Here is a 20,923-nt window from a genome sequence, read left to right as displayed (position 1 = left end):
ACTTTTATGCTGACGACATCCAACAAATAAGAAGATGTGATGTATCTCACACCGAAACATGAATAAGCATTTTAAACCTTATGCGATATGTCTGCAGTCAGCTGGTAGGTCAGAGTAAACGGAATTTGTAAGGGCCTTCAAGGGCAAGTAAAATTGTCGGTCAAACAGTCGTTGAACTATATATGTTGAAAGCCGAACAAGTACTGCTCATTGTCTGGATGTGACTGCGTTTAGCAGATTGGTTGGGAGAATAAAGTGCAAAGTGGATGAGATAGTTTGACAAGACTATGAAGAGTAGAATAAAAGGGATGGTGAAGTGATATATGCTCACGTTGGGATTGTTTTGCCCTTTAGCATGTTGAAAGGGTAGACGAGAACAGTAGGAGGTAAGATGGGAGGTATTTTCAGATGTAGCAGTGAATGTTGATTCGTGAAGCCAAAGTGAAGGGGCCTGGTTGCCCCCCCCCCCCCCCCGCCCTTTCTCGGCATGCATGTGTGTCTGAGTTTTGTATGTGTGCGAAGGGATCTTTACAGGCAATGTTTCATGTCAATTCAGATGTAAACACAACAAAAATCTCCTTTACTTTTAAATTATAGTCATTCCAAGACAAATAAACTTTACAAGTTTTCGATTAATTTTACTTTTGTAAAACTTACGAAAGAATTAAAGGAGAAGTCCACCTTTATGATTATACATGTGGATTGAGTGAATGCAACAATATTAGAAGAACACATCAGTGAAGACTTTATGGAGCTCCTTTGTGGAGACTTTATGAGCTCCTTCGTGGAGACAATATGAGCTCCCTCGTGGAGCTCCTTTGTGGAGGCTTTATGAGCTCCTTTGTGGAGACAATATGAGCTCCCTCGTGGAGACGGTATGAGCTCCCTCGTGGAGATTTGGTATACATTTAATGTTCTTGTTTATATCTCTTTAAGATCTATGATGTTTGTTTTATGTTATAAGTGCTGTCAGGGGCAAATTATTTGTATAGGGCCCCATTTCTCTCTCTCTCTCTTCTTTCGTTCTTTAAAACAACAACAACAACATCAGTGAAAGTTTGGGGAAAACCGGACAATCCGTTCAAAAGTTATGAATTTTTAAACCATCTGCGTAGTCACTGCTGGATGAGAAGACTACTACAGTGTAGATGGGGTTGAATTGTCGTCGTGAGATTGATCTGGGTGAAAGTGAACACCGCGCAAAGAAAACTCCCTTTCACTGCTTACAATGATTTCATCACCCCCCCCCCCCCTTTTCTCCCCACACATACACCTTACCCATTCTAATCAACTGCCCCGATTGAGGCGATGACAAGGAGAGCTAAGGGGTGTTGGCAAAGTCCTCTTTTTTATTGTTAATACACGTCACAGCCAGTCATAATACCCTCTGATGTTTCTATGTAAAATGAGCCGTTTCGGTACCCCGAGTGAACCCTCAGAAATCTGGGACATTAGTGAAGCATATTAAAATACAAAGCCCAGGTGCATTACCAGGGATGTATGCCGACTATTGCCGAGACCTGTCTCCCTGATGTCGCTCTTTTAAAATGAAAATAAACAAGTTGATGAATAACGTAAAAGCAAATGAACAGTGCGAGTCTTATTGAAATGCGCATAAGATGAGAAAGCAATGGAAGTTCAATGGATTATACCCACATGTCCTTCTAAGACAAGGAAATTAGTTACTAGTACAGCTTACGTGCAAATTGGATGTAGTGATGATGGCACGGCCTCACAAGATCCATACCCATTTTCACTCAAATAATTATTCACATATTTCCACTTTGGGCGAGTATATTTTTAAGAAAGAAAAATCCTTACCAAATTTTATGTACACATCGTAAGAAAAATGTGAGGAAATATCACCATTGCACGACCCACATGATTGCAGATATTTTCAGTATTTCGCGAAAACATTAGTTAACATCATAAGTAGATATCCTGCTCTACAATAGACTATGATATTTAGATGAAACGCTCTATCGGAATCCCCCCCCCCCCCTTGTCAATGAACTTGTCTTTCTCTGCTTTTATGCTTGTCCTGACGCAAGACTACTACACCCCTTCCTGGCAGAACAGCCCAATGACGATCATTTTGAAATTCTAGTTTAAATTTCAGTTTTTAGATTTTAGTTACTTTATTTCCATCCAACATAAGGTAACAAATAATATACAATGTACGTTTGACAGATTAGATTTTTTTTAATGCAAATTGTAAAAAGTATGAAACAAAATATATTGCACGAATGTATGAAAGATGCATACTTTGCGAGGATAACGAAGAAGCAAATATAGTGATGGAATCGAATAATCTACCGTCTCGTTGGCTGTATGACTCATGTGTTGCATACTCGTGGGCTGTATGATCGTGGGTGTTGAACTCGTGACGTGCACCCATTGTCCAAAAATTATGAAACACAGCACAGGGATCGTATGTAGGATTCGTCATACTGTGAACATCCTGTGTAGAGTACAGAATCTCAACCACTCTGCCACAGTGTTTTAACCCTTTCTGTGCCGCGGACTTTGGACAGAATGTACAACAACGCTATGGGATTTTCTGTTCCAATCGGCACTCATTGCACATAACGAGTCAATATAATTCCCAGCAGTCCAGGATGTAGTTTTCGAAATATTGCATTCTTGCAGTCCATCAGTGAGCTCTCCGAAAGAATTTCAATGGACTTCTGATGCAAAATGAATTAATCGCCGTTATTGGTTGATCGCGAAATCAAAGTTGTCATCATTGCCTGATCAGTCTTACAGTGTGAGATCCCTCCACTTCAAGTCTGTGAATTGCAATTTGCAATGACCTCACCTTCTCAATTCAATCAGTTGCAGGAGGAGTATTTTGTCAGGTTGTATGGATTGCTTGAATGAATTGTAAGGAATGACGGGAGATTGTGTCCATGAAAGCCACGTGATGTTGCACTATCCTCAAATCTATAAAACTCTGAAAATTACAGTCCTTTGAAATCAAAATAAATAACGTCTTTCCAGGTTTTTTCATGCTTCATGACTGACCTCTTCCCAGCTACGCATTCCAAACAATAGCACCTAATCCTTGACTCGGGATAATGGGAATCAAATATCCCCACATCATAATGATATATTGACTGAACAGAATGGCCCAAATTCACGAAGGTGGTACAAATGAAACCATGGTTTGAACCATGGACAAAAACCATGGAGCGCCAAGTGTCGCATGGAATATTTCGTTACGAAATCAGTCATTTCGTCGATGAAATTATTATTTTGTAACGAAATGACAACATTTTGTAACTAACTGAACATTTCGACCACGAAATAACGGTCATTTTGTCGACGAAATGACCAATTTCGTAACGAAATATTCCGTGCGACACTTGGCGCTCTATGGTTTTTGTCCGTGGTTTAAACCATGGTTTCATTTGTACCACCTTCGTGAATTCGGGTCTTAGAGTTGAGACATTCTAGATTAAGAGCCATGAGAAGAAGCGATCATCATCAACGTCATGATCACCGTCATCCTTCAACACTTTGCACATTTATCTATCTGTCATGTTTGCGTGAAAACGGAGATATTTATGACCAAGAGCTCCTAAAACAAACCAACAAGTGCCTGAAGGTCTACGTCAAGGTGTTTAAACACTGTCAACATTCTTTGAATACTTCAATAGACGTCAAATCCTGATAACAGTGATAAACTGAGCTTTGTTGTTAAATTGGCAGCATTGCTCAGAGTGGATCAGAGGAGCGTAAAGGCAGTTCAAATAGGAATCTTGCTCTACCTTGAAGAAACACATCTTCTGTTTATGTCAACATCATGAACCACTGATGCCTATTATAGTGCCTATGTCTCGAACTTCTCCCCACCCCGTTTTGTATATGTGTGTTTGTGTGTGTATGTGTTTGAGTGTTTTCATTTTCCCTTAAATTTTGACAAACTAACCTACAGGTTGCTGTCATTCTGACGAAACGACAACACCGTCAGAGCACACAAGCAAGTTCATGACCTTCGCACACCAATAAACGCACAGATACGGCACACTGATGCACATAATTAATGTTTGCAGAAGCACTCATCACTTGCATTTTTTTGCGCATTTCATGTCCAATAAGAGCGTGTTTTAGTTGTTGTTATACCTTTTCTCTTTTTAGCATATACCATGACATTTTTGGGTTTACTTGAAAAACACTTTATTTTTTCACTCACCGTCGAGGCAAGTGTTAATATCAAAATCATGCTTTCGGCTGCAGCCTGCCATTTTTTTTCTCTAGAATTTCACATTCACATACACACATTTGTGAAAATATTATAAGCACGAATAAATATATTTTGCTTGATTAATTCTCTGCGTTTAAGCAAGCAACTAGACAAGACAAAAATATTTGCGGTGTTTTCTTGAAATAGGACGCAACGATTTTGTTCAGCATAAATTTAGTTGTTGGTTTTTCCAAAGAACGTACTTCTCACTATCAAAGAAAAACTTTAACATAATTATTTTGTACTTAAAGCTATTTCCCTCTGACGTAAGTACGATGAGACTGGAGTTTAACACAGGATGGGAAAGGAGAGACTTTCAAAGCCGGTCTTTGGTCATGGAGTATCAGTGCAAAAAGTCAGCAAAGTCAATTATAGGAATGTGCTAGGGATGTTCTCTAAAGTCACACACACACACACTCGTACATATTATACACACACACACACACATGTTTGCTTCCAACTTCCAAGCCTGTTTTACTCAAGTTTAACTAGCTCTACAACGCGACACTTGATGGATGATTTGTGTACTACTCTCCACAACACGTCAACAGGCATTTCGATTTCGTCCTCCTGCTATAGGCTGCTTGCCCCGTATTTCCGTTTCTCGATGAAACCCCCCACCACTCGTCCAGGGAGAAAAATCGATTATAATTTATTTCCTCATTCTGTCTGGAGAAAGGCACTGTTTCCGTAGAGTGCAGCGGGTTTTGTTTTGTTTCAGAAGCAAACATTACGCACGTTCGCTTTCGATAACACCAGTCAGTGCCATGCAGTTATGATAAATGTTGCAACTTAGATCTTTCACAGGATTTGCTCCGTGGCCATATATACGTGCATCTTTATGATACATAATTATATACTTTATGATACTTAGTATATAAATGATACATCTTTATAATATACAGATGATAATTGAATTGAAAAAGAAAATGAATTGGTTTGATTTCTCAAGTTTTCGTCTTGACGTTCAATAATATCAATCTACTGGATAATTGATATAAATTTTATTACATGCCAATTACAGTCACACCTGTTTCACAAGTCTTATGTGAGGAAAAGTTGAACGTATTTATTTTCCTGTGTTCATGCTGCGCGAAAATAAAGTATCTACCACATGATACAAAATGATATCACCACAAAATGCTATAGGTGATGAGGACTCCACCAAAAACTCGCGCCATTTCTGCGCCGGCAAAGCAAAACATGTCGGTAAATCAAGCTCACTGTACGTGATGCTGTCGTCATTTTTTAATGAAATCTAAAGGAACTGAATTGGGAAGGAAGTACATGTATACAAAAGCGCTGTTGAAGTGATCAATGGATAATGGGCCTCTAATAACAATAATATTGTGCATATTGAAAAAAAAATGTACAAAGCTCTTATGCTGTTTGCACTGTCGGGGATAGGGTCGTGTTGGCAAAGACAAGGTGGGGCACATTTACATTCATTTGTCATCAGACATCGTATAACGTGCTACAAATAATGGTAATAAAAGGCAAGTGTATTTATGAAGGACAGGGAATGAAAAGACATAAAAGAGATATGAGGATATCAGAGAAGATGTGAGACGAAAGAAATATTTAATTTGTGTTCATATATGTATTCATGAACTCCTAGTTATACACCATGTGACTCGTCCCAAAAGTATGGGAATATACATCAGTGCAATAGATCTATATACACCTATATAAACTCACATGCCAATGTCTGATTATGAGCAAATGACATGGCATCAATTATCTTTAAGTTTAATGGTAACCTTTGAAAACATGCGACTATTATAAGTCTGCCATGCTCACAATGTTCTCTCTAGCTTATAAAACAAATCGAGACATGGTGTCACAAAACATTCTTTCAAAATGAACTTCATGATTATGGTTACCTACTAGCATAGTGTCTTTATCGCCATTATCTGAGAAAAAGAATATACCTCATCTACGTGAGAGATCGGAAATCAACACCAATGACATCACAATGTATTTCTATAGACTGTATACGTCAATGTTATAGAAGCACTACAGTCTGGGACAAGATAATAATTATACCTCCTTGATTATACACATTATGGTTAAGATGATGTGGTTATGACAATACGTCGATATTCGTTCGATACTCGCTTATCTCACAGCGTATTTTCGTTACACACTATAACTTGTTAGGGCTTCAGTCCAGCTGCCTGGCGTGATTGCATCTGGTGTCCGCTTGTTTTCCCCTCAAAATGTATCGGAGTTTAAAGATTTAATCGATACTTGATTGTCCACTGAAAGGTGAAGTTGACTTACACTTTAAATCAGTCACCATTTCTTTGACCCACTTAAAGAAATTAAGGGCCTAACCTTATATACTGACAAACTAAAGGCGTACTGCAGTGAAGGGTTTGGTTGCCAGCGTCACTTGCATCCTGTAGCCAAGTGTCATTCCCTTACCAGCTAGGTGAGAAGGATTAATTTGTGAGGTAAAAGAACGTGTGATGGCTGGCGTGACGTCATACAGGCATACATGCTTATTTTCACAAACTGTTACACACACGCAGGGACAGGCAGGCCTCTTGTGAGCACTTAACTTGTGAAAGAGTTTGCCGATTGTTAGTGATTTCGATGATAACACGGTGATATCATAATGAAATAATAATCTTACTTTTGTCCGTGTCCATTACAGCCTTATCGCTGCGATGGATAGGTTTGTTTGCGTGAACTTTGAAAGTGAGAACTGTCAAAGCTTAGGGTCCCATATCGTACAGGGGGTCCCATATCGTACACGCTTTGCTTCTTAGTAGGACCCTCCATTTCCATCCCCATCCATAGTTAACTTGTATTATATGCTCTATGTATATACTAACAAAGATATAATTGTGGGGTTTTTTTTTTTATCTGCTACTCATTTTCATATATACTTTGTTAAATCACATTCTGCAATTGTTACAAATATCCTGTGCATATGCATTGTATATAATTTCTTTGTTTGTTTGATGGAAGTGAGAATAAATTTGAATCTTGAAAAAAAGCTTATACTGAGAAATAGGATAATATTCCCCGTGAAAACTACCCGGTGTGCAGCTCGTTGCGCATTTCACTCAACTCACCGCATTCCATGGATTGGAATACTGATGTTCTGTTATTGTAAACAGTAGTGATAGATTGAATTCTTTTGGCTGTGCATTTGTGGTGGAAGTGCGTGGCAGATCGTGGCTGCTAATGTTTTAAGGACGGCGGGATAAAAATTGAAAGGGGGTAAGTTCAGTGCATCATTATTCTTCGTTACCTCGAGATCATTGTGATGCTACCTTACTCCTTTCTTTGAACCCTGTTTCAACTCTTCTTCATCCGACTTACTGTATGCCAACTTCAATTTGCATCTGAGTGATCAAAATGAGTTTTGTCATTGTTTCCGATTCCGCCTAATGTACATCAGAACACGTCACCTTCAAATCGATTAATGGGACCGATGATACAGCATCAGGGATTTTTAAAAAAAAGTTAAATGTGTCCTCCCTTCTTTTTTTTCTCTCATTTCTTTTTTGTCTCTCTCGTTCTTTAGTCTCTGCCTCACCGCATTTATTTTTTCTTCATCCAGTTCATACATGTATTCGATTCTTTCCTTCTGCTTTTCCTCCTTGCTTTCCATTGTCATAATTGTCATAAAATATCGTCAGTCACATCGTAAAGAAACTAGTTTAGTATCTTTCAAGGAGATAAAACGGTAAGAGAAGAATACTCCCTATATTCCACAAGCGTCTTTTTAGTCTTTATCAAGGTTTATCTTCGTTTTACTATCACCAGTATCATTGCTATCGTATTCATCCTGTCATCATGCACATTATTTTCTCATCATATTCCCCACCATAAATCTTAATTCACGTGTTTGTCTTCGTTCTATCCTTTGTTTGTCCTTGTTATCACTTATAATAATGTGTGAATTAATCTGTTTTAAGGACAATAAAATGTGTGAGTGTGTGTGTGTGTATGTGTGTGTGTGTGTTTGCGTGCATGTGTATGAGGGAGAGAAAAGGAAAAGAGATGGACAGAGATAGAAGGAGATAGAAGGAGAGAGGGACAAGGAAATGATTGTGAAGGAAGAAATGAGGTTGGGAATGTTTGGAGCCGGAGAGACAGCGAGAGTACGTGGCGTGTTTGCATTTCTCTCGAGTGATTGATGAAGACGAGAATGTGATGCTGTGGGTCCTCTTCCCTCGATGGACGGTGCGCTGGATACCCTCGGGAGTCATCTTTACTCACTTCATTACTCGCTGATCAGGAGTTTGGCCTCCCGCGCATTTGCTCAGAGCAAGACTACTTCTCTTCAAGTAATCAATTTAGTTCTCATCTCTTCTACTCTGTTATCCTTCTGAAATTTATTTGTCTCTTCTGCTAGCTGGGCTAAGTGGCGCCACGTTAAACGCACAGAGTCGCCTTATCAACCAGTAATATCATATCAGTGATTATGCTTTTTGCCACTGAGCTTGTTGAAGTTCGCACATATTATCGCTTTCGATAATGAGTGTGCATGATATGGAGGTGAAATCACGTGGTCATGTCGCACTCCAGTAACTATGGAGACCCAGTTTGACATATAATACTATATGAAGTCCACAGGAGCGATACGCTTTACAGCGCACAGAAGCGACATCAAAACCTATGGCAGTTGATGACAGTGTCATAAATAACGCTTTGAAAGTAACCTGATGACAGGAACCATTAATACACAGTCGTCCAGATCTCAGTCAGAGAAAGCTGCGCGTCCAGTGAGGGTTCGTCAGTGTGTTTTAGTTTTAGTTTTACAAGCAGACAACTGGACGATCAGTGTCAACCAGGGAAAATCTGCGGGAAGCCCAGAGTGGACAACTCGTCTAGTCAAGATGATCTGACCAATTTGGTCATACCTGGCAACAAGTTTTATTATCAGCAAGGTGCCAAATAGTCGAGCTGTATCGTATGTCGTGTACGTCTGCAGTGTACAAAGAGAGCTAACAACTATTGAACACTGGGACTTGCGCGCAAAGTAAGTACATTGGTTCTTCACTCGAGACCCACAGGTATCAGGCATGATCATTGTTTGAGTCTCATTTTGCGAATGTCCTCCTTCAAGACGAATGTGGCAAAGCAGGTAGAGGGATCGGCACACGCGATGGACTGCTAGTTTCAATTTTAGCGATGCCTCCTTTAAAAGCCTAGATCGATTATCTTCGATATACGCTAATCGATCACTGACGTCTCATGCTAAGCAGCTATACGCAGCGATATTTGCTCTTGTGTGTCGATCGAAAATAAATTGCCTTGATTACTATGTTTGCCATCGAATATCTAAAAGATTTTTATTTGAAAGGTTTCGACAAAGCACTTCGTAAATGGCACATCTGTTGTTGTTTTTTCTGTGGAGTGTCTCCGTGTGCACGTGAATTTCAAATGACCATCTCACTTTGCCATTGCTGGCAAAAAATTTTTCTCTTTAGTTTCCTCTCTCTGCAAGGACATATTATCCTGTCCCCTGTTGTACCTATTCCCTTCATCCCGAGATGTGTACTTTCTTACACTCTCAGTGAAGAACTGTCGTTGTCATCATTTGGTATTTCCCAGTATTTGAGGTGAGATAGGGGTATGGGCAATGTAATCTATGACAACAGCATCGACCATTCATGAGAAAAAGGAAAAATACAGAGATATCAAAGATATCAAAGATTTAGTTGTCGTCAACTTGTTTGAAATACATGTATCTCCGTTCCCTACCATCCTCTCATATTATTATCATTATTTCTTTCTTTCAGGAAATTTCAGGCGATGATGATGACGGAAACGACCATGGTCATGACTTCGTACGAAGAGGTTCACCCCGTGAACGTTTCAAACGCGACAATGGGTCCGGTCCTTCCCGCTTGCTGGCCAGTTCTCATCGACCCGACGACATCAGAACTGTTAGCAAGTAAGCTCAGCCAAGAAACATTTATCGTTCCTAAACCCAAGTCATCTCTTCCAGGAACACTACATTAACCCGTTCCGACCGAAACTCTGAAATCCTCTATGTATATATCGCTGACTCATCAGTTTCATGGAGAGTGGGTTACTAGAACTGTCTCTTCCGCACATATAGTTGATTGGTAATTGGAGAGTTTGAAGAGTTCTTGAGATGTGAAGTCACGACACCTTGGTTTGATTTCATTTGCGCCAGTGACTTCGACCGACAAATTTTTACGAAAACGTGATAAAGTATAAAAAAAAAGAATCACAAACTTCAACTTCTTATCATCCCACCACAACGGAAAGGAAGAGAAAAAAAAATGTGTGAGATAGAGAAACCCCATTACCGCACACTCCTTTATGGATTTCTGGGACGTATATTAATCACGGCATTCTTTGTTTACTGAGCGAAAATCTAATATCCTGTGGCGCCTTCAAACGCAGTGTCCACTCAAGAAAATGTCGATTTTATGGCTCTCATCACCCAAGAACTTTGATTCTGCAAAATGAACACTTCAATTTTTTTTATTGCTACTGTGCACTGACAGTATGATATGAGATGTGTCAAATTCCATTACCTCTTGATTTTCCATTGTAGTTTAAAGACATAAATAACGAAAAGGTCACGCTTCAGTTTTTATTGATTAATCGCATGCTACCCTATTCCACTACGATTGGACAGCACAAGGAAAAAAGTGAGAGGACCGAGTAGGGCTCATGCATTGCACCTTTGATAAGTTTGCAAGAAAAAAAAAACATCACTGAGACATTGCCTAGGTACTAGTATATACTAGCAATATTGCTACACAAGGTCTTCAATTCAGTTCAGTTCAGTTCAGTTCAGTTCAATTCAGTTCAGTTCAATTCAGTTCAGTTCAGTTCAGTTCAGTTCAGATCAGTTTTATTCACCTTCATTTCAGCAGTATTCAAACAATAAAAAGGCACACAAAGATTGATAATTATATACAAAGTAAACTTAGCAACAACCAAAAAAACAACAAAAAACAATTGAACTTTATGGTGGTCTTACAAAGATATTTTCACAGAAAAAAAAAGAAACAAACCCGAGAAAAAGCACCAGTAATTTCTATTTTTTCCATTTATTGAAATTTAAAATACTTCTCCAAAAAGCTTTTGTAACTAAAAACAAAAATCACGTCGTAATGCGATCTTCACGTGACGTAACGTCAGCGAATCATATTCACATTCCTGATTTAAAAAAAAAAATCTTTGAATCATTTTCAATCAACGTCAAGTCGTTTTGAGGACGTTGGAGGAAGAGACGAATCAAAATAACTTTCTTGAAGACTGAAAGTAAGTATTTTGATATTCTGTATACTTCATGACATGGGCTGGGAATACTAGTACATCAAACCAATTAGTTTGTGAAAAGATTTTATCATTATTTACTATCGAACATAATAGTTAGCAATTCACTTTACATACATTGCATTACCACCGAAAAAAAGAGGTGATAAGGATCGAGACCTATAGAAACTCAAAGCACAAAAACTACAGTAGTCACCAGTACTCACCTCACTGTGAGTACTCACAGTACTTACCCCTCACTATGTCTCCACTATTGTGAATATCGCAGTGAATGCGTATAATGCGTTTAGTATCATAGCAGATAAAGGAGATTTTATGTTAAAATCAACCACTCGTTTCCCTTTGCGTGTTCTCGCTGTTACTCCCATTTCGTGATCTTAATGGCGGGTAAGGATTTTGAAGCAGGTCCTCAGTTCGAATCCCCACCTGGTGCGTTCCCCCTTAGCCAAGATGTTTTGCCCGCGATGTCCCTCTTCAATTGCATGACCCAGGTGTATGAATTGGTACCCGACAAATGTATGGATACATTGATAAGAGGCACGACCCCCTGCTTTGGTAAAGCAGTGGAATCAATGAAGAGGCTATAACTCTAGATAGAATAAACCCAACATCATCAATAATGTCATAATTTATTTTCTATTCATATGTTTCATATAATACATATTCATATGTTTATATATCATATACCAGTATTCATCTATCATATATTCATATATTATCATATATTCATATATAATATATTCATATGTTATATATCTATATATCATATATTCATATATTATTCATTCTCTCTGTCCAGCCTTGGGAGGCAGTCCCAAGTTCCTTGCCGTCCTCGGGTCAGCCGTCGCCCTCACAGTCTTCACAGTGGGTATCTACCTTGAGACACTCTGGTTCGTGTGCCGGAAGATCCCTAGCAGGAGGAAAATACAGCTCTCCATGGTGATGGGCATTTATCCTGTGAGTGGAGCATTCTCCATCTCGAGCGGGCGGGCATCCGGTCTTTCGTAGTTATATACCCTTAACCGTTTGATCGCAGAACAGTTCGTATTTGTGATAATAAGCACCTAGCAATCTATTATTATTTCTGATTGTATTTCGTTTGCACTTGGCTCCGTCTACCAGACACTCGCCTTGTTGTTACTCTGCACATAGGTGTCTGTTGCTTGTCTATCTGTATCTTATTCTTGATCGTGACAATGATTTGTATTCACTTATGCAGCTGTCATTCAAAATGTCACCGAAGGGATAAACCATGATTTATTTTCTCAGTCAGCCACTGTTAAAAGCCCTCATGTGCATACACACGCATACACATGCACACACATTATCTTGCAGAGTCCACCCATTTCAGTCTATCAGAGCCCGTTGTTTTCTTGTGCAAGCATGAGAACTTTAGGGCCACTTTGGAAACGATAAAGACTTGTTCATTTATTTGTTCTGAATTAATCAAGTGAGCCATCGAAGTGGTCGTAAATGCAGCTGGTTCTCTAGCGGTATTCGAAAACCCATTCTAAAGGAAATCACCCGCTGGTTGCATGGTTCATGCCATAACGCTGAGTCACTGGAGTTCGTAATGGTTAATTAGACGCAATACGTCCCATTACCGCACACAGTGCTATAAAGGAAAATGACACTTGCTGAAACATTCGTTTGTAAACACCTCAGTTGCCATCATGACTAAAAATTTCGCACTTATGATCAAAGAATAGTGCTTGTAGCTGATATAAAAAGGAAATAACCCAAAGCGAATCCTCCTCGGCTGAGTATATTTCTCAGCTGCTTCTTGGGCGCTTGAGAATCATCAAATATATTAGCACTTCCGAAAATTTAATCGGACTATTTTCTTAAAATGGCCAAACATGAGACCTAAAGTAGTCTTTGGAAACGTGGTTAATTCGAACTTTTGAACTTCGATTCTTGGTAATGAAATACTTCAGTGATATTCAATATCTGTTAAAAAGAAATACATTAAGCTTTATGATCTCGCTAAGTTCGATGAGCTTTGAGATATCTTGGGATGACGTTCATTATACCAACCAGCCATAAGACAACATCACGCATGCACAGGAACTAGTCTATTGTAGGAGTGTACATACATACAATCATACATAAGGCCTATACCAAAAAGGACTGCTTGTGATTATACAGCCTGCTTCGTAAGCCTTTTAACTTAATCATAATCATACCAATTTGGGTTCCCGAGCCGCCCATTGATCAGTGTATTTAAGTTCAATGAGTTAGGGAAAGAGTTAATGTTGTGTGCAGTGACATTATAGTACAACATCAGCAGGGTTGGGATGCATTTGTATTCCATCGATTAAATCAAAGAATAGATGTTTGACAGGGACAACGGAAGAAAAAATAAAGCTTATCGACATACTGTAGTCCCACAATTCTAAAAAGCATATGGCAAAATCAACAGAACAGACACGACTGTGTAAATACACACGATCACTTTGTTTCTGAGCGTGGTCATCAATATCAAACTGTGTTATACTATGCTTCAATAGAGAAAAAAATCATTGCACTGTAAATACAATTTGAAAATCGACAGCGTTGAATATATAATCTTTTCAAAATGCCAATCCCTGTAGATCTGTGATTGAGGGCGACACCAGTACGCTCCCTCCACGCTAAATGGTTGTGCATAGTTGCCCTGGGAAACAGATTCGAGTGATGATTCGTTCATATGTCATGCGGTATATCAATATTCAGTGGATGTTTATTAGTACAGCGTGTACTAGATGTTTTATCAATTTTCGTGTTTTTCGTCTCTGCTTTTCAGATATTCTCAGTAACCTCACTCCTTGGTATGATCATTCCCCGAGCCTCAGTCATTACAGGCTTTACAGCACATTTGTAAGTAAATACAATTATGTATACTGACAGTATTATAGTACGATTATGTACATACAGTCGGTGCTAATCACGTTAGATGACATGGGATTTGTGTGTGCTTTTTCTTTAATGAGTGTGTGTGAGGGAAGAAGATTAGAAAAATAATTGAAGACACAGGGGGCTTTGAATTCAAGAAAAGGAGACAGCTCATATTGTCAAAAATGTCTTAGAGGAAATCATGAATATCTTACCATTCCTTTTTTTTCCATAGCAATATATATCGCACATTGAAATAATGCACTAATGGCCAGAGTTCATTTGATATGATGATAGCTGAAGAAAAAAAAAACCCAGAATGTTAGAGATAAAAAGGTTAACCGAAAAATTAATGTAAGATATTATATATTATACACTTTTCCGTTATACTAGAACAAGTTCATGCTACTGATATATATAGCAACAAAAACCTGGATATAGATGACAGAATATAGGGAAGTATCAACGCATCTCTTGCAGTAAAATGTCACTTACTTTTTTAAGGGCATTGAAGTTGTTAAGTTTGAATTCCAACAAAGTCCCAACAAATTGATCATTCAATCATCGTAAATTCCAACAGGATGCAGAGTGGAAGAGTGTTGTAGAATGACCGAATACGAAATTACCCCTCTATGGGACAACTCCATCCGTATACAAGCATCATGTACAATGTCATGAACGCATTATTCCGGAGTATTCTGAAAAGATTCCGACTTTACTTAAGGTGTGTAACAAGTTCGACTGAAGCCCAATTTCGTCACAGTCTGTAACATATTCTTTTGATTACTTGACTGATTCATTTTAATAACTGCAAGAAACGTCCACTCTTTTAGTCGAATGAATCATACTTCATTTGATTGTTTTTCTGTCTTGTAGATACTTTTCCGTCGCGCTTGTTCATTTCATCATGCTCCTGACTGGTTACTATGGTGATAGGTCGAGGATGTTGCAGACTTTGGAAGGCACCGAGATCTCCCTCGCGACACCACCTTTGAGCATGTTTTGCATATGCTGTCTTCCAAAGATCCCTGTAAACAAGTAAGTAGATGTATCATACCGGTATTGATGGTGAAGACGAAATAATAGATGGTCCATGATGATGATCGGTAACAGTTTCGAAAATATGAATTTCCCTGTGCTGCTCAACTACTCGATGAACATTTTGTGAAATATCATCAAACAAAAGAGAATTGTGGTCAAGAGCTGTAATTACTTTTTCATAGCAAAACCAAAACTATGAACATTGAAAGAAATGACTTGAACGTCCAATGACCCTTCTTGCTTGAATTGTACTCAAGTACTTCACAATATCTGACGATTTGTACGAGACGTGTGCTGTCGTTAAAGGGATGGTACAGTTTTGGTTGCGATGGGGGATTCAGATTTTAAATAATTGATTGATAAGAAATTATTCATGAAATGTTGAAGAACATACAATTCTAAGAGGTATTCAAAGCTTATTTGATAAAAATCGGTTTTGAAATGATTGAGATATCCAACAATAAAGTAAAACTAAAGGGTCCTAATGAAAGGTGAGTCCCACCTTTGATTAGGACCTCTTTATTTCTGGATACCTCAGTCATTTCAAAACCAATTTTCATCAAATAAAAACTTTGAATTCCTCCTGGAATTGTATGCTCTTTCATATTTCATGAGAGGTTTCTCATGATCTAAAAAAAAAAAAGTTGGAAACCTGAAGCCCCAACTCAACCAAAACTAAATGTCTCGCCGCATATGCCGACATAAGTCAGGCGACTCCATTCTCGTGACTATACGAAGGTATGCATTCGACTTCTAATGATTTGGTGTATTTCTAATATTTCACGTCCTTCTAGCTTTATGTAGAAATATGCTTGCATGGACCAAAATTAATAGTGTAAAGAAATGCATGAAGTGAGTAGTGATTCAATATAATAATATAAACTGACTGAAAAGAACACACATACTCATGTACAAAATTAATCACACACATACACACATTCATACGTACATCACCCATAGTATCCAATTTTTGTGTAACTTCTTTATCTTTTCATACTGTAATCCTTGCTGTCACTTCAATTCGTTTTGTTTTGTTTCCTTTTACCAGATACACACTTCCAAAGTTTGTCAAAACTATTCGAGGGCTGGTTCTCCAGATTGCCATCATTAAACCCTTGTTCTACTTCCTTGGCGCCATCTTGTGGCTCAACGGAACCTACATTCCAGGCGACGTGAGTGATTTGACACACACCGTACACACAAAACATTTCCTTCTCTTTCACTAGAAGATGCAAACATGGAAAAGATATTCATTGGAATAGAAGAGAGTTCCTTTATGCGTGAGAGCATATGCGTGAAAACCATAATCAAGTTTTAGTTACATCACAGGAGTGGGAATGATTTATAATTCATCCCATGCATGGTGTATTGCGCTCTGCGCAGAGAACATTGGAGAGAATTTGATAAATCACAAGTTTCGATTTTGTTACTGATTCCTTGTTATGGTCAGTGGATAAGACCGTGGACTATCCATCGTCATGTCCCTTAATGGCTACTTGCAATGAATCCAAACAACACAACCAAACAGTTCTCTCTGTCCAAACACTTTTTGCAACTCTCGTCTTATTTTTGTTTTTGTTTTTTGTTCCTTCACTTAATGGCTCCCTTCAAAGATTAATGAGATTCATACTTTCCAAACGGCGATTTTTATGCTCAAATACACGTTCAACCAACTTCCCTCGATGTTCAATGATTTCCTTATTTCTAATTTCAATAACTCATTCATTCCTACCCAGCTCGCCGTTCAAAAATCATGCACAAATTATGTATTATAAAAACATCATGGCCCTGATGTTTGGAATTTTTTACCGATAACCTTAAACAATGTAGATCTATTCATTTATTCAACAGACAGTTTGAAAATAAGATGTTAACTCAATATGTGTCTGAATATTAGAACGTGTTGCTATTTATCGGGGGAGGGGATTACTTCTATAGTTAAAGTAAGGACTCCGAACTGAACGTACACAACAAACATGAACATTAACACATATTCACAAGTCATTTCCACGCAAACGCTTCATATTTTGCACAATGCACGGCTGTACTTTTTTTCTTTTTTTTTCTCGTTATTCTTTCCTCTCTCTCTCTCTTTATCGCCACTCAGTAATTAGTGGTGACTTGAATACTATAATCATTCTTATATGTCGTATCGTTTAGACAATCATTCCTGGGGTCATTATCCTCGTCAAGCGTTTGCTTATGATGATGGTCTCCTGTATTTCTGTTATATCTATCTGTTACATTTATGTTATAATTTGTCTTTGAACGACAGATGCACAGGATCCTATGTTTTCATAAATTTAATAAAATTTATTCCTTCTTTAGAGTGTGTATCGGATTCATCAGCGAATATAATCTTGGTGGATTCAAACATGAGTAAAACTACGATACTACTTCATGGCAGCAACAGACACCTCTGTGCAATTTACCAGTAGATCATCATGACAGCACCTGGAATATATGTAAACGTAGACCATATCTTACACAACGCTGAGTAAAAATTAGGCATAAACGAAAACATTATTCACAGCTCTGTTCAATGTCCGGGTGTCATGGCATCATGAATATGCAATGTATTTCATTCCTTGGCAGTTTTCCAGCACCGGTACATACCTCTGGTTCAACGTCATCTACATTGTCTCCACGCTGTTCGCTCTCAACGGCATCATCATTTTCTACAAGCTGTCGCGCGAGCCACTGAAGGAGTTTAACCTCACGCCCAAGTTCCTCACTGTGCAGTTCACACTCATCCTTACCAACGTCCAGTCGTTCACCATTGGTCTGTGCGCCATCACCGGCAAAGTGGCGTGCACGCCGCCTTTCCATCCAGGCCTGAGGGCGTTGTGTGAGTATACTGTACTGCCTATCAGAGTCCCTTTTTGTCCCTAGTTGCATATCAATATGTAACTATAGTATTATACATGTACTCTCTTCGTTATACACATAAAGGGACTCTAATATTGCCTGACGTACCTGAGGTACTCTTTTAGTACCCCACTTCTTCACCGGTGAGCCTCGAAGCTCTCTCAGGTGGGCCGCGATGTCGCCCCTCCTCTCCCCCCTCCCCCCCCCAAAAAAAAAGATAAATGAATGTTTGAAAATGGGGATTCTTTTGGAGGACAGTAAATCTAAACTGCTATATCTTTTTCAATTTTTCAAACTTTCAAAATGCTCAAAGGGAAACTGTGCTTGATCATTATTCATCGTCTACCATTCTTACTTTCGCAATTGCGAACTATCAACTATATCTTGGTAAATGATACTGCTAGATCTCTCTGAGTCCTACAAAGACATTCGTATCACTCAGAATCAGAAGAATCTCATTGAATGTTAAGAGGTCAAGGAGTTTACGCAAACCACAAATATATAGTATATGGGGATTTTTTTTTAGGTCCTTTTAACTTTTGTCAATAATCTGAAGAATGCATCTGACACTGACATATTCGTTTCTCTTGTTATCATTGTTGGGAGTAGAGGAACAAGGAGGTCTGAAATATGAAAGTGGAAACATATTACTTATCCAACTGTACCCAGGAGTTTATCAAACTATGGTACACGATATACCTCCGGCAGGGCCATGGGAAACTCATTAAACACAGTGATGAATCGTCCGAGTTGTTATCCTGGGGAAATGAAATAGTATAACACTCTTGTCGTACCGTTTGTTTTTGACAATAATGCAGACATCGACAACATGCTGAACATCATTGAAATGTTCCTCTTCAACGTTTTCGCCACGGCGTGGTACCGGCGTCTAAAAGGAAACATCGGGCAAGAACAGCTCCAGGACCGCCTTTCGTACTCGCGACTCGGGAATAGTTCCTTCCGAAGCGGCGACCACGCCGTCCACATCCCGCTAGGTGACGAGAATGATAACAAGCCCGTCGTACGAGGCGACACGTCTCTATACAAACTGAGTCTGGACAGCGCCTGTCAGAAACAAAATGGTAGTGAAGGAACGCAAATCGCGACCCATAACGATCAGAATGCAATTTGGAAGCCGCACGAAAACGAGCAGATACAACCGTTCCTCCACGTGGTTGCTTCCCAGCCAAATGGAGATCTCAACTACAACGTAGCCGCTGAGCCGGCTTTAGATCACTCCAATCAACTGCCTCAGGGCGACACATCCGGAGAACATGTTGAATGCTCCTCTATCAAATCCGGGTCACACCTTTGGAGTGGTTCCGGGTCAGATCGTGAAACTGATGTTTAGGACTGAACGTGTCTTTGACGCAACACGGACATTCCGTATTCCAAAGAAAATTTTTGTTCGTTATTTTATGTCTGTCTGGCGATTTGACTCACTAGGAGGTGTGTGTCATGATAATGACATCAACGATGAAAATATCATTCTCTGACCTATCGTCTGATCCTCTTGTTATTGAATTTGGGTTTCCGAGCTCTATGGGTCTCCTTCGATATTCATATCTCTCTTTTTTTTTCGGATTCAAATCAATCCATCATGATTTATACATGCTTTTGATCAATTTAATTGAGACATTTCTATAATTCACCAAGTATATACACGCTGATTTTTTTTCTCGGCTTGTACGTCGCTTTCTTTTACGATTGCAAGATTCAATTCGAGCACATAAATTCCTTCGCTAGTTGTTACTTGAATCATCATGCTATAGTCTTTTTCTTATCGCCATTAGTATTTTTCCATTATTCGCCCTTTCACGAAAATGAAAGGAATCATCCGTCACTGGTTCATATATCATAATTTCTCGTCTGCTATGATGTCTCGTCTATACCACTATTGATTATTGTTTTCCACAGACGATTAAATAGTGATTGACACTCTACCTGCTTGATTCATCTAACAACATGCTGAATACAGGATATTAGTTACGAGTCAACATGTGATGTGCAATTTTTTAAAGCAACAGACGTGTTTTGATCCTTTACTGAGCTCTGCGGAAAGCTGAAGCGTGTCGTGGAATAGCACAATATCACGATTTGAAAAGTCATGGAAAGGCAGTATGGCATTAAGTCGGGACGTGTTTCATCAAATGAACCCACCCACCTTTAGCTATGCATTATGATTCAGTATGACCTGAGTCGATGTAGCATCAAATGCCATAATTTACAGTGGTTACACATTTGTATGATACTGAAACTTCCCCTTTAAGAAAGAAATCTCAGAACATTACCGTGATGATTCAACATATTGGTTTGGTACAGTCGTCTCATAGTTCCAAAGAAGTCCATTCCATTTCAGTATGAGATGATTTATTCCCAAGTTGTAGGGTCCTAGATTAATTCATGCAAAGCTAGCGTGAAGTTCACGTTGCTTTTAAAAACACATATCTTGTCATAATTCTGTATCTTCATATCTTTGTCTTATCAACAAAAAACAAAAAAACAGAATAGTGACCAGTATTTGTAAAGTGAAATGTGACATAGAAATAAAGAACAAGGTGGTGATAATGAATAATCTCCACACAACAGTTAGGTGTAAGGGATAGGTAGTTG

The 20,923-nt window shown here is 38.8% G+C and overlaps 1 protein-coding gene across 1 annotated transcript; it reads left to right on the top strand.

Annotated features, from left to right (window-relative positions):
• The first annotated feature begins 10,042 nt into the window (after positions 1 to 10,042).
• Positions 10,043 to 19,661, top strand: LOC139736187 (organic solute transporter subunit alpha-like). The gene is made up of 7 exons (XM_071646920.1): positions 10,043 to 10,163; positions 12,327 to 12,484; positions 14,313 to 14,386; positions 15,278 to 15,439; positions 16,491 to 16,614; positions 18,038 to 18,290; positions 19,129 to 19,661. The coding sequence occupies exons 1-7, from the start codon at positions 10,043 to 10,045 to the stop codon at positions 19,659 to 19,661; spliced, it is 1,425 nt and encodes a 474-aa protein (XP_071503021.1).
• Positions 19,662 to 20,923: the final 1,262 nt, after the last annotated feature.

Source organism: Diadema antillarum, unplaced genomic scaffold, assembly GCF_040938485.1.
Source record: "Diadema antillarum isolate AM-2024a unplaced genomic scaffold, OU_Dant_1.0 seq00000633_RagTag, whole genome shotgun sequence".
Lineage (NCBI taxonomy): Eukaryota > Metazoa > Echinodermata > Echinoidea > Diadematoida > Diadematidae > Diadema > Diadema antillarum.
This window is presented reverse-complemented; position numbering and strand designations above follow the sequence as displayed.

Bases quoted from the DNA above. Each gene is read 5' to 3' on its own strand.
- LOC139736187 (XM_071646920.1), top strand. From the start codon at position 10,043: ATGGTCATGACTTCGTACGAAGAGGTTCACCCCGTGAACGTTTCAAAC. The intron at 10,164-12,326 runs GTAAGCTCAGCC...CTCTCTGTCCAG, and splicing joins GACATCAGAACTGTTAGCAA to CCTTGGGAGGCAGTCCCAAG. The intron at 15,440-16,490 runs GTAAGTAGATGT...TCCTTTTACCAG, and splicing joins CCAAAGATCCCTGTAAACAA to ATACACACTTCCAAAGTTTG.